The sequence below is a fragment of the Larus michahellis genome, chromosome 19, assembly GCF_964199755.1.
Source record: "Larus michahellis chromosome 19, bLarMic1.1, whole genome shotgun sequence".
Classification (NCBI taxonomy): Eukaryota; Metazoa; Chordata; class Aves; order Charadriiformes; family Laridae; genus Larus; species Larus michahellis.
Genome location: NC_133914.1, coordinates 8492954 through 8507473, shown reverse-complemented (window position 1 = coordinate 8507473; position 14520 = coordinate 8492954). Strand labels below are relative to the sequence as shown.

At 40.8% G+C, this 14520-nt stretch overlaps 1 protein-coding gene across 5 annotated transcripts in view; it reads left to right on the top strand.

Annotated features, from left to right (window-relative positions):
- Positions 1–14520, top strand: part of KDM1A (lysine demethylase 1A) — a 45192-nt gene that overhangs the window by 15089 nt on the left and 15583 nt on the right. For 4 of the 5 annotated variants that reach the window (XM_074563328.1, XM_074563329.1, XM_074563326.1 and 1 more), the window contains 6 exons: positions 1133–1211; positions 2204–2296; positions 3028–3134; positions 5141–5222; positions 7449–7543; positions 14065–14207. In XM_074563328.1, coding sequence (XP_074419429.1) covers positions 1133–1211; positions 2204–2296; positions 3028–3134; positions 5141–5222; positions 7449–7543; positions 14065–14207 — 599 coding nt within the window. Of the gene's footprint in view, positions 1–1132; positions 1212–2203; positions 2297–3027; positions 3135–5140; positions 5223–7448; positions 7544–8858; positions 8979–14064; positions 14208–14520 lie in introns of all 5 variants that reach the window. The other variant, XM_074563330.1, reaches the window with a different exon arrangement.

Here is a 14520-nt window from a genome sequence, read left to right as displayed (position 1 = left end):
TTGAAGCCTTTAAAATCTTTTAAGGCCTGCAGTGGTCTGTGTATTTGTAGAGGGTCTAAAAATCAGAATTTGTAAAGAAATGGTCAGTCGTTACACATGCTAAGTTACTTTACGCAGTAAAATGGGGACTACAAAACCTAAAAAAGATGAAGACTCTTATGAGTAACTGGGTTATAACATAGCAGATTAAATTAATTTTAAATAAAAGTAAACCAATGTGAATAACGGAAGTAATTATATGCATACATAGAGATTTATATTAAAAAATACAGATTATGGGCTGTGCGCTCTTCCAGCTGAGAATGGATCTCAGCGTGGCAGTACATAGTACTATGAAATGGTTAGTTCCACACTCGGAAACGATCAGAAAGAACATTGTTAAAAATTACTTGGAAAACGAGTAGAAGAAAGTACTATGCTAAATTTGCCTCGGAAACTTTGCCTCAAATGGCCTCCCAAGTTATATGGAAATTCTTTCTTAATCTTTCCTATTCGTTATACTTGTATGATTTCCACTTTAGTTTGGTATCTGTGAGGAGCTGTGAAGTTCAGTAATGCAATTGTAGAGAAATACCTGAATAAATGACTCATTCTGGAATGTTAAATGGTGTGGAGATGCTGTGTATGACCTAGATTGAGCAATAAAATGTTATTTATTAACTATTGCCATCTATGCTGTGAAGTAAATAAACTTCGTAAGATGACATGTACTTCTGTAGCTTTTACAAAAATAATGGGAAATTTGATGCCGAAACGTCAGATGGTGGCTGATGTTGCAATTAAAATATCGCTCACCTATGCAGGTGGAAGGAAGGCTGTACACGTAAGCATTCTGGCGCTTTTGTTTCGTAGCTTTTGTTCTTCCTGTGTATGTTTTCTTGTATGTGTGGTTAGGAGATTGCTAACTTGATGCATTTCCACTGATTTCAAATGGCGTAGGAAGTTAAAATGGAATGTATTGCACCTTAAATCATGGGAAGGCGAAGTTCAGTGCGGCTTGGATAGCACTGCTGAAGCTTAACTTGTTAGAGCCTTTCATCTCCTAACAGTGTTGGTAACAAATATGGAAACATGGGAAACACCTCTTCTGTATTGCTTAATATAAGATGTCTTATTGTTTGTTTAAATACAGCTGCAGCTCTGGTTGGATAATCCAAAGATTCAGTTGACATTTGAGGCAACTATCCAACAATTGGAAGCACCGTATAATAGTAAGTCAAGTCTTCTACTGCCAAAACCATACTGTACACGTCATTGCTATGCTTCTTCAGTTTTGGTTGGGGAAAAGCTGCTCAGAATTAAGAGAGGACTTCATATGGGTCCTTTTGTTAGTGGAGCTCCACGAGCGTTCCTGTACAGAATGCAGTACGCTCATGTTTCAGGTTTGTTAGGTTCGTTTGGCTGGTAAAGAAATATATCCCTCGCAGAATTCAAAAAAGCTGGTAAAAAGAGGGGTTGTTAAAGAAGTTTCCTGTGACTGAATTCACTTGCAGCTTTTAAGGTTCGCTACAACTTTGTGGTGATTTGCAGCTGTGAGATTTTGTTAATTGTAAGGTTCCTGGGAGGTATTAAAAGGTTGCATGAGACTTGGACGGAGTGGCCGTGATGAAAGAAGGCAGTAAAAGGGCAAGGAGTTACTGCTTGCGAATGTAGGCCATTCCACCCTTCCCAAAAAAGATCCCAATAAACTGAAAAAGGGTGGAGGGGAGCCACAAAGAAAGAGAATTAAAGAAGGAAATAATGCTGAAATGAATGCAGATACGCTATCGAGTATTGCAAAATAGTGAATTATTGTGTTTATAGAAATAAAAGTGAGAATTCGGTGCTCTAGTAATGGGGTGGCTTAAAACTGGCAAATCGCATTACAGTTCTGTGTGAAGATCTCCAGACTTCCACAGTCAGTTTCAGACAAAGTGTTCTTCTGCACTAAACAAATGGAAGCATTTAATGTCCTGTACAGCTTTTTGGGCAGTATTCAAAACTGCAGTATATCATGGAAAACAGCTTGTGGTTTCCGGAAAGCTTTAACCTCGCCCTTCTTTGAGAAGATTAATTTTTCGGTAGGGCAGCTGGGGATGCAGAAAGGGATGTGTTCCGTGTGACTTTGCTGGGTTGCTGCTGTGACACGTTTGCTTGTGAATGTTTTCAGTATATACGTGCTGCCAAACATACAGAATAATTTTAAACCATTACAATTTTTTAGGTGATACAGTGCTTGTTCACAGAGTACACAGCTATCTGGAACGGCACGGTCTAATCAACTTTGGTATCTACAAAAGAGTGAAGCCCCTTCCAAGTAAGAAACTTGAAAATTGTCTCTGGTTGGAGTTTTGTTTTATTGTTCGGTGATGTGTTGGGACAAATTTCGGAGTGCTTCTTTTAGGATTGCAATGCTGAGGGGAAAAAAAAAAAAAAGGCGGGAAAGCCATCTGGCTATAGATGTTCATGTGTTTTGTTTTGACATGGCGAAGCCACGTGTTTAAGTAAATCACTTTGAGAGGGAAGATGATTCGGTGGCTGTCACTGTTTAATGAGTTATCCTTGTTCCTCATCTGAATTACAAAGGCAGAAACAATGCTGTACGCTTTTCTGATGCTTGAATTTTACAACTGCTGAAATTGTCTGTCCTTTCGAGGTTTTATTCTTCTGGGGCAGAAAGAAATAAGACTATGATACTTTGTCCCCCCGTAATTAATAAGACTCAGTTTCTTCAAACAGCTGTCCTTCAGAAGTATTTTTCCTCCTGTTTTCTTCCTTGTCACAGATGCACCATTGATGTATTTTTCTTGTACCTGTCTCATTAAGAAAAATTGTGAAGTGTCTTACTGTTGCTATACCATGTGCGTAATTACTTCAGTTTTCTTCTTGTGGCTATTTATTCAGTTAAAGAGTTTGCTCTGTCAGAACTGCCAATGAGAAGGAAGCTTCTTTTTGTTCTTGGTATCTCTTAAATGCAACTTTAACATGACCGCTTCCAGTGTAGTGATGCGCATATAGAACCTGTAGCTTATTTTCCCCTTTCTTTAGCCAAGAAGACTGGAAAGGTGATCATTATCGGTTCTGGAGTCTCTGGGTTGGCAGCAGCTCGCCAGTTACAGAGTTTTGGGATGGATGTCACAGTTCTGGAAGCCAGGGTATGAATTTCTGTGCTGTTTTACTTCTGTATGGAAACTTAACCCGTAACCCCATTTGGTACTAGCTTAAAGCTAAGTCTCCCAGCAGCATGCCCGAGACGGGTAAGTTTGTGTGTCGTTACAGACGGCTGTGCTGTATTGCTGAGTACTAAACCTGTCTCACTAGGAAACGAGCTTCTGTTCTCGCTGGCAGATGGCTAATGCTCCCTCGGGGGTGGGGTGCCACATCGGGTGCTAGTGTCCTACGCTTACACCAGTAACAGCTTGGAACATTCTTCCTTTTGTGATCAGGAACTGATTTTTCACTGGACAGCAGAATGCAAGTCTGCATTTCAAGAACTTGCCTATTAAATAGAATCATTATTTGGAATTGCCAGACAACATCAGGCAGGTTTTTTTCTTCTTGCACCTTTTAAGTCTACGTTAATTCCTTCCCTTGTTTATTAGTGTGTGCTAAACATAGGCTTTAAAGTTACATAGAGCTACTTTTTGTGGTCCATGAACTAGCTGATTGTTCTTCCAGTAATAAGATAGTCTTTAATATCCAGCCCTGAGTGGAATCTCCTTTTTTTCAAAGTGGAAGTTTATTTTCAGATAATCTAATCAATTGAGAACAACTTGATAGTCATGTAAAATAAATGAATCTATTGACGAATTAAATTTGAATTTATCTTATGTTTTACTTCCTGACGTCATTTTGTTAGTATATTTGCTTCTGACACTTTTCTAGCACAAATGAAAATAATCTGCTTAAGTTTTTTTATTACAGTAATGTTTCAGGCCCTTAATTTTGCTAGCTACTGCTCCTGGTGCTGCTGGCTCTGTGCTTCTCAGGCTCCACGCCACTAGAGCAAAGGAGAGCACAACAGTCCCGTTGTTTGTGTTGTGGGACTTCTTGCTTGCTTGGTTGGTTTGGTTTTTGCTTTTGGGGTTTTTTTTGAAGCTGGAAGAAAAAGATCTGTGCTGTAACCTGGGTTTTGTTCTACTCATCTTCGTTATAACCAGTATGTAGATCTGGAAAGAGGCCATTTTAAAATAACGCACAATGTTTTCAGTCATTTTTCTCTAGTCTGCTGCATCTCTTCTTGAGTAGTCTGTATGTTTTTTATTTTTTAAGGCTGTCTGGTGTTTTCTCACATGATTTCAGTGATTCGGGTGGTAGTTTGTTTGTGCCACTCATTTTCGGTAACTTTTAGACTATTAGTTTACATGCTTCCGAATTGCCGATTTAATTAATAAAATTCAAATTTTACGTTTTTTATTAATCGGTAGCTGTTTGGGATCTTTGCCCAGCTGTAATTGGTATTTCTCTCTATCATCCTGCTAGACGGACTAAGAATAGGGAAAGGCAGATATTTATTTTTTTTTCCTTATTAAGTTTAAAGTGGCAGGAAAATAAGTGTCATCCTTAAGTCAGTAGTATGTGTCAAGAATCAAAACCTTTTTTTTTCCTGCTTCTAAAATGGGCTGTTGATTCATGGTTATCTTTGCGATCGATAGCTGGCTCTTCCGCGGAGGATAGGAATAATTGGCTGATGGTTTTTCTAACCCTACCATTTAGTTTTCTCAAGCCCACCTGAATCATTTCCTATATAGCTATTGGATTTTGTGGTGGGAAGTGGTGGGGGAAATACAGAATGTAACCTAATCTGTCCATGGACAATGAGGGATTGGTTTTAGAATCACAGTAGATCCTGCTGTAGAGATAGTTAAATCTGTCCAAATCAGGTTAGGCTTTTATTTTTTTTCTTTTTCTTTGCCTTTTTTCTTTCTTTTTTTTTTTAATGTAAATGCAACTTAAACATTTTATTCCTTACCTTAGGCAAATTAATTGAGATCAAGCGTTCATTTGCAGAGGTTCTTGGAGAAGTGTACATCCTATTTACTGAACCTTTGGATAAGAGAATACTTACACCATGTTCTATAGAAGTTTCAGCGATTGTATGTAAGGGAGGCGTAATGTCGAACGTTACCAGAGGTTTAATATGTTGTTGTTCTTTTAAAAGGACCGAGTAGGAGGAAGAGTTGCTACCTTTCGCAAAGGGAACTATGTTGCTGATCTAGGAGCAATGGTGGTAACAGGACTTGGTGAGTTTTTCAAAATTAAAAGAAATGTGGAGGAAAATTGTGGAGCAAGATGTTACAAATCTGAAACCTTATGCTATTCCCTTTCATGGCCAAAATAATTGGGTATTTTTTACTATTAAAAAGTAGATGTTCAATTTCTTTGGCAGTTGGCATTTTTCATCAGTGAATCTTTAGAACAGATGGCAGCCTGTACTAAACGCTGGGATTTTGGTTGGTGCCATAGCTGCCGTTGGTCACTGAAGTCATACAGGTGCTTGTCACCTCATCAAACTGTTGTGGATCCATTATTTTACAGATCACTTGTGCTTAGTGTAATTCCTTGCTCTTTCCTTGGCATGCTGTCCTTTTGTGTGTCTGTTCCTTTGCCCAGTTCCTTTAAGGTGGTATCTGCCCTGGGTTTACTGCACTTGCTGAACAAGTCTTTCTAAAGCTGCTTTACCCAGCTGACAGTGGCCTCTGAGTTCAGGTCTGCGGGCAGAATTTCTTGGTAACTCTCGTAGTTGTTCCCTTGGATCTTCCCAAGTAGAAGCTGAAATTGAACGTGGAGAAGTAGGGATGTAGTGAGGGGATTAGCTTAGTACCGAAGTAAGAAAGAGCAAATAAATAGCAAAGTTATAAGATGGGAGAGACCCCAAAGAGATGGAATATGTTTTTGCATTTACATGGGGGAAAAAAAGGGAGGAGAGGGAATGAAGAGTAGAGCCCGTCTTAAAGTCAGAATTTAAACCCAGAAAGTCCTTTCTCTAAGTGTTTTCAAAATTAGTTGAAAAAATAATGGCAGACAAGCTATGCTTCTTCCTGTTTAATGCTGGTTTATTGGATGGGCATCAGTTATTAGTATTGGTTACTCTGCTAAGAAGATGGGCAGGTGTTTAGTGTGGAATACATTTCAGTAATGCAGTGAAATGATAAAATACTATAAAACTTGAGTTTTACTTACTGCCAAAACTTAGTGTCTGTCTTATGGTTTGTCTTTATTACATTGCATCCCGAAGCTGTTCCCAGACAAGTTGCATGTCCTGGTAAAACAGATTTAAGGTTGCCTAATATTTTTATGTTTTAATTCATCATGGCTGTTTCTTTTCCAAAAGAATCTACCCTTTGCCTTGAATGAGGCAGCATACGTTACGGAGAAGGAAAGATTCTCGTAGTGAAGGAGATGGTTTGAAGGGCATCCTTCATATTTCTGAATCTGGAAGAGATGTGAGGAGGGAAGACTACTTAAGGGGTTGGGCTTGTGGTTTGGGAAGGTGAAAGACTGAAGTTACAGGGTCTTTTCTGGGTTTGTTAGTAAACTGTGGAAGAACTAAAATTTTTAGTAGGTTGTTGAACTTGAAACATGAACTTAGACTTATTTCAAAACTCTGTTCTGCTTGTTCAGTCACCTCTCTGAAGACAGGAAGGTAGGGTGGCTGAACTGCCCCCTCTGTTTTGAACTAAGGCTCTGGGTTTGGCTGGATTGCAGAATCAGAGAACAGTGGGAAGCTAGATGTGAAAAACTTTTCCCAAAGTGAGTTTTGTGGAGGAAGCCCATGTTGCCTCTCCCGTGTGCCATTTCTTCTTTGTGTCCATTCTTTTTCTTTCCTGTGCTGTACTTACAGAGACTTTGACGTGTAGTGATTCTGGATGCTTAAAGTTGACGCTTTCTGCTTTTCTCATGTTTTTAAGTGGAATCTCCTAGATTGCTTTCTAATCTGTTTAGTTACGTATCTTCCAGGTACAATTGCTGTATGTGGTTCTTCTTCATAGATTGTATTCACAGGTGTCATTTATTGGAGTTCCAGTAAGATTTTAGGGACTGAATTCTTCAGGTTCCAGCTCCATGTCACCACACTTTCAAAAGCTTCCGAAGTTACTGTGCAGCTGTGGGAGCTTCCCTTGGCTTTTCAAACACTCTGCTCACAAGCATTTTGAACGTATGTTTATAGCTATAAACTGTCAATCGTACTAAGGTTGCTGCCACCTTAGAACTCTGCTTTTATAAGCAGCCCTTTTTACATACTGTCCTTGAAGTGTTGGTGGGCAGGTTTGGTTTTTTTCATGACTTTGTTGCAAGAATTACTGTGAAGAGTAGACTTTCAGCAGTGTTATATTACTTCACTAGAGCACGTTTTGCACTGGAGTTGGTGTGTTTAGCCTCTGAAATAGCTTTAACTGTGGAATTTGTATTTAATTGCAGACAAACTTTGCACGAGCACTCTGTTGACTGTACAAAATGTTTTCCAGGAGGAAATCCCATGGCTGTGGTCAGCAAACAAGTGAATATGGAATTGGCTAAGATCAAACAAAAATGCCCACTTTATGAAGCAAACGGACAAGCTGTAAGTCTGATCCTGTTTTCATGAACCTTTTAAATAGGAATAGTATCTCAAGTGTATTTGTTACCAGGCCATTAGTCTAGCAGAAGATAGCTTCCGTGGAGAGGGAGCAGTGAAAGTGTGTGTCCGTTTTTAGGCAGTGTAGTAGTACTCTTGCATATCTGCACTTATTCTTCTTAAACCCGTTCTTTCCACATGAGTTATTAACTTTGAATTTCAAAGGTTTTGTGGAAGCTAAGTTCCTGTTTGTTTTTCCCAAATTCATTACTGTTTTTCCTTAGACAGTTGTCTGTCTCGATCTTTGAAACAATTGTCTGCTATGCTGGCACTCTAGCTGTTGTCGTTGTTGCTGCTACTCCTTTTCCCTGAAATAAGCTCATTCTGGCTGTTCTGCTTCTATGTTGCTGTTTAAAGAATTGACTACCTGATGCCAGCTGGTTGAACATGCGCAACAGTTCAGCAGTAATTTTCTAGAGCTGGGATTCACAAACCTAATTAGCTTGATTTCTTTGCACTCTAATGTCAAGGATAGCTGTTAGAGGTAGATAGGATGGATCGTAGCTTCGTGCTGAATCTCACACCTGTATTGACTGGAAGTGTTCCTACATCCCGAATCTTAAAACATGGTACTCAGAGTAACTTCTGAAAGAAGACAGATGAGGATACTGGGCTTCTTGCTAGAGGCGTGAAAAAGTGATGCGTGGCACAAACCTGTTGTAACCTGGCACCTGCAGCTTTTCTTAATTACACGTGAGTGAAGAGGGTGTTCCAATGAACTCAGGGAAAGCTACCAAGGCATTGTAGGCAGTTGTAGCAGTTAATCTGCTCTCATGTTGTGAAGCCCATCCTGCATGTAACACGCTTGCCTCTGCACTGCTGTGGTTCCCGTCTGCCAGCTGTTTTCCATGTCTGCCCGAGTAATGCTTCGGTATCTTGCAGTGGGGCAGATGTATCCCTGTGCGATTTGAAGAGACTCCCTGTGTTAACACCACCCGCTAAGACACACAGTTCAGCTGCTTTGAACTTTAGACCGTGTTTTTATTGTCTGAGTAAAGCACTGGTGCCTGCAGCTTTACCACGCAGCTTTCCTTTCTGTAACTCACTCCTTTCTGTTCACAGTATGCAGCAGCTACATCACTTAAATCCAGCTAAGCCCTGCAGGCTTATGCAGCTCCTGTGGTTCAGGAATTTCTCTTGCTTATCAGACGGGCACTTACAGAAGAAGCCAATGGGAGCGGAGTGTTTGTCTGAAAAGGAATATTCCTTCCAGTCACTCTGTAGTGTTTCCTGTACCACATCCAAATGCTATTTATCCTAGGAGACCCAGTCAGGATGGAGACTGGCAGTGTGGCTCCATGCAGCCAGCCATCGGGGTAGGGCGGAATCCCTCAGCACAGAAAAGGTTCTTACTGCTCCTTTGGCTAACCCGCTGGGACAGGTAACATCCTTGTGTTCGAAGGGGGTTGCTGCAGCGAGGAATTGCCGCTGTTTAGGTGTGTGCATTTATTAGTGTAATGACAGGAAGGTTATAATGCTAGTCATATTTTAAAAAGGCATGTCACAAAATTTGTCAGCTTACCTGTTGCAAACAAAGCTTGATATGTAGAAGTGGATATATTTTCCAGGTGAAATTTGTCACTTCCCTATGTTGAATGTTGTCTTGGCAACTACGTAATGAACCAGAATGCTATTCCTTGGTTTAAAAATAAATAAATATATAAGATTGATTCTGTGTGCTGCTTGTTTCCTAGCATGTCTGTCATGTATAGCTTCTGGAACGTTTGACTAAACTATCCAATTTGAAGCCATTTTAACTGGGACAGTTAATTAGGAAGAGAAGTTGTGGTGTGAGTAATGGTGACCAGTATTTTAATCTTCTACCACCCAGATACCGCAAATGCCAGTATAATCTTGATTATGTGACATTCACTATCTGTGCATCTATCTGTGGCCATATATTTAGGTTGCCCAGAGAAGCCATGGCTGCCCCATCCCTGGAGGGGTTCAAGGCCAGGTTGGACGGGGCTTGGAGCAACCTGGGCTGGTGGGAGGTGTCCCTGCCCAGGGCAGGGGGTGGCACTGGATGATCTTTAAGGTCCCTTCCAACCCAAACCATTCTATGATCTCTGTATTGCCTGTAGCTCATGACCATCTAAACTGTTAAAGGTTGTCACTTCATATGATAGAGTAAGTAAATGAAAATGGAAGCTCTAGAAAGAAAAAGAAGTCGCTGGCTCGGATGCGGTGTGGTTGTGCCTTGAAAGCTGTGTGTTTTGCACATACTGCTCATTTTGTCTTTCTCTTGTTTTTCCTTAACATACTCCATGATGTTACTTACACCAAGGCAGTTATTTTACCAATCTTTCTTTTTCTTTCTTAAGGTTGCCACGCTTTTTCCTTTGATTATTAGCGCTGCTAAAAACGAAATGCTGATTATCTATTTCTGCAGTGGTTTCACATCTCTAGTACTTTGATTTTCACCCCACTGTATAAAGCTTATCCTGAAATAGCTGTCAGGCTACTTCTGTTGTATTTCTTTCTGCTGCAGTTGTTGAAAGGACACTACCAAGGTACTACTTTATAAACAGTGAAAAATAAGTTTAGTTTAAGCTGAAATCACTTTCTACAGGATATTCTTCTTCCAAAGGTGCGTTCACATTGGGTTACTAATGAGTATTGGGCAAGGAACTTCTAAGTACTTTCTTGGGGAGCAAAAATTTTTCTCACCCTGCCAATAGAGCATCTACTAACTTGATAGTGTCTCTTTACGTTTTCCTTTCAACTTGTCCCTGAGCCCAAGTCCATTTGTTGCCCCACTCCTCAAAACCTTCTCGATTTGTGTCCACCAACGTTAGCCAAGAGCACGGCCTGTCTTGTCTCAAACAAAAGAGCATTCATGTTCTGCCTCTCCCTCTGACATTTTGGCAAACATCATGGTGCTTGACAGGAGGCAAGCTGTAACTTTTAATTAGCTAATTCCCCAGCCTTCCTAGGAAGTATCAAAGATCTCCTTGGACAACAATACACATCCGATAATAATTCAGACATCTAGAGCAGGGAAGGCATCTAGAAGTCTAGGGACAAGTAATAATCAGATGTCCTTTGTACCTCGGCTACTGTCTTGACAGCTTTCCACATCTACACAAGTCTCTTTTCAGTGGTTAACTGCTCCTGCCAGTCTGTCTACGTCTTTTTCTCCACTATCTACGTTTTACTGAAGGGCAAAATACGTAGCAGTTATACGCTGAGTGTACATCCTTATTGTTAAGCCTTGCACTGAAGGCATAAATCTCTCTTGCTGCTCACTACTGTATGACCCAAGCTTGAGCAGTTTTCTACCTCACATTACCACTCCTCTAAAGCGTCGTTATTATTTTAGTCTTTGCTGTGGTGTTACCTAATTAAGAAAGACTTCTGTCCGTAGAAGTGAAGAGGGAACCAAATTATCTGCATATAGGACGGGCTCTTTATGATTGCAAGTTTCAGATACTTTATTTGTGGTGAGTTGGTTTCCTCTGAAGCTTACCAGTTTAGGAGTTCTGGATAGTCTTTGGGAAGTTCTACTGCCTGCACAGCTGCCTAAGCTTTGGAATGAGGCATTGATGTCAGCTGTGGAAAGATAGGCAGCGTGAATGTCAAAACATTGTTTTTCTCCCTTTCTTCATCCTAACTTCGCGTTGCTGGGAAGTGTGCATTTTGTAATGCCATCTTCAGTTTGTTGTCCACCAGGATTCTCACTTTTCTTCATAGAACAGTCAGTCCTCAGCCTGTCCTGATGCATGGGGGTATTCAGTCACAGTTTCAAGGCTTTGCCTTTGAATTTCATGGGGGTTTTGTCAGTCCATTCCCCCAACTTGTTGAGATTACACTGAGAGAAGAGCCAGAGGAGGCCTGAGAAGCAGACCTTACCCTTAAAGCCTGAGGCACAGAGGAATTCAGTGCTTCTGCCTTTTCCATATCCATTACCACTAGGTTCAGCAGCTGGTCTGCAGTCTGCATTATCCTTATTTTTGCTACTGTTGTGTATGTAGAGAGCCCTTCTTGCCCTCTTATGTCCAGCATCTGAGTTTCAACTCTGGCTGACTTCTGTTTTTTTCCAGTGCCATCTCTGCATGCTTGGACAATGCCACTTCATTCATCACAGGTGACTTGTAGCTGGAACTTGGAAGATGAAGCTTAAATGATAAAACTGATGATCAGTTTCTTATGATCCCTATGTATCTTATGATATGTACAAAGAGATGGAAGTATGGCTATTAATTGTGAACCGCAGTGTTTCAGTCTGAGGAAAATGCCAGACAAGAAAGATCGACAGAGCTAGAAGATAACTATTGGCACAAAAACGAGCGGCCAGCTGCAAAGCAGAAGAGGAATCCTAATTAGAGCAATGAGATACTGATACAGCTTCCCAGTCAACACAGGTTATACTTTATATTAGGTGTGAATAACAGTTGGAAAAGAGCCATCTGATAGAGTTATAGGGATAGGCTTAGCGCTGTTAACGGCATCTCTCAAGCTATTTTTGTTCTGATAGCAGTCATCCAAGAGCTTTCCCAGTCTTTCCGAAGCGTATACTTTTTTTCTAATCCTTATGCTGATCTTTCCCTTATACTCATCAGTGTTTTCTCTCTGTCTTATGTTTAACCTAGACTGGGTTTAACAGATGTTAATACCATGGGATGCTTGCTTTTTTCAGCACGTGCAACTGTGATCACCTAACAGATATTTCCACCCTGGCAGCAGCACACACTATTTAAATGAGTATCTTCAGTACAGTCAAATACCACCATTCTGGAAGTGTCCTGCAGTGCTTCTTCCATCATTCTGGAAAAGCTGGATTGATAGTTCTTAGCCATGCTAACCGCCCCAAAAGATAAGTTACTGACTGTCTACTTTGCTGGGCGATGCCAGGCCTTCTAAAGCTTTGTGATTGCATTAAGCCATCCTACCATCAGAGCGTTCTTTTGTCCCATTGACAAGCTTCTGGTCCTTGGATCAATACACCTTCCAATAAGGAAATCTTCATGTGCCCATAAATTGGTTTGCTTTCGTCATGCAAGAGAGATTGGTTGTCATCATGATCTGCCAGCTTTTCTTGGAGCTCTTTGGCCAGACATCCTGAAAAAGTGACTTTGTGTTGTACAGGCCTTGGTGTCTGACCATTTGAGAGAGCTAAGGCTATTGAATTTCTTTTTACGAGGGCTAGCTACGTTTTTGTTGCAGTCTTGAAGTATCACTCAAGGGCATGTGATATCTTTTTTTTTTTTTTTTTTTGAGCATTGCTGTAAGAATTATCTGCATTATCTGCACCCTGTTGTCACGTCCCACTCTCAGGAAAGAGGAGGGATAAGTGTCTCAGATTCATAAATCCTCAACGGGGTGGACTAAGGCAAGATAAATCTCAAGGTCTGTATAGAAACATTTATACTAACCATTTTGGGAAACTAATAGGTCTTAACAAGTCCACGATAATTGGTTAGGTATATAACAAATGATGGCAAATGGGGAGGTGTGCATCGTGTTACTGAACAACAGGTATACAACAAATTATGGCAAGCGGTACTTAAGGTGGTTACTTACCAACTCTAACCATTACTTAATTGCTCTAACTGTTACTTAGCAACTCTAAGAGAAAAGAGAAATCGAGGGACAGAGACAGGAAAAGGTAAGAGGAAAAAGACAGAGATAGAGAGATCACCTGTCCTGGTTCCAGCATCTTTTCCAGGGAATCTCCCCAGGCATAATCATCTTCTTTCTTGGGAAGAATCTTCCCAGGCACTATCTTCTTCTATTGTTTCTTCTTTGTTCCCCCCTAGGGGCACTTATTTTCCCCTTTTATGTTTGCTGAATTAGCACGGTCCGCCCCCCTTGCCAGGGACAGCCTTGTCTCAGGTTTCTCCCTTCTCCCAGGTGACATGTGGCATGATTTGGGTGGAGAGACGAGTGCCATCATCATCCATGTTTAGCATGGTCTCTATAATCTTCATTAGCATATGCAGGGTGTGCGCTTTCATATGCATTTCGCGGATAATGAAGCAAAGGTCACTCATTGAACACAATGGCCTCGAGAACTGGGAACTAGCGAGCTCACCACACGAGTGGCAGAACTACCCTGTCTTCACAAGACAGTTCTCCCACGCTTTCAGGTGCCAGAAGTGTGAGCCTTATCAGTTCTTTGAAGGCCAGGCCTGCATTATTTATTTCCTTGTGAGTGTTTGAGGCATTCCACTGAAGGCTTGGAGGGGCTCCTGCCCCTCGGCAGGGAATTTACAGTCCGTCCCTTACACCTGCCTTTCTCATTCCTCTGATCTGGGGAATGGTAGCATTTTGAGTTTGTTATAAGGTGATGTGAATTTGGACTGCACTAGAGAGTAATCTGCGCCATTGCTCTGGTTTCTTTTAAAATTTTCTCTGTACTTCTCAAGTGTCTTGTCTCTGAGGCTTTGAGCTTTGGTGACCTATGTTTTTTCTTTTTTGTTTATGAATGGGTTATTAAGAAGAAAGTTTGTTCTTTTGACTCCTAGGTTCCAAAAGAGAAAGACGAAATGGTGGAGCAGGAATTTAATCGTCTGCTGGAAGCCACCTCCTATCTCAGTCATCAGCTGGATTTTAATGTTCTCAATAACAAGCCTGTCTCTCTTGGTCAGGCTCTGGAGGTTGTCATACAGTAAGTGACTTCTTTCTTTATGGTAGACTTCCTTATTTTGTGAAGGATTTTCCTAAAGATGCTTTAACAATTGTGATGCTGCTAGGGTGAGCACTACCCACCCGATACAGCTGTTTGGTCTCTGCTGTGTTCTCATTTGTGTATGTGTTTCTTGTTTATTGAAGCAAAATATACCACAGATGGTTAAAGGAGCAAACATCTTCTATTGTAAGCTTCCTGAAAATCACTGCTACAGTAACTGGTAGTAGATAATTGACTTAGTATGAATTGATGTAGATACAGCCCACCCAGGCTACTTGAAAGCTAATACGCC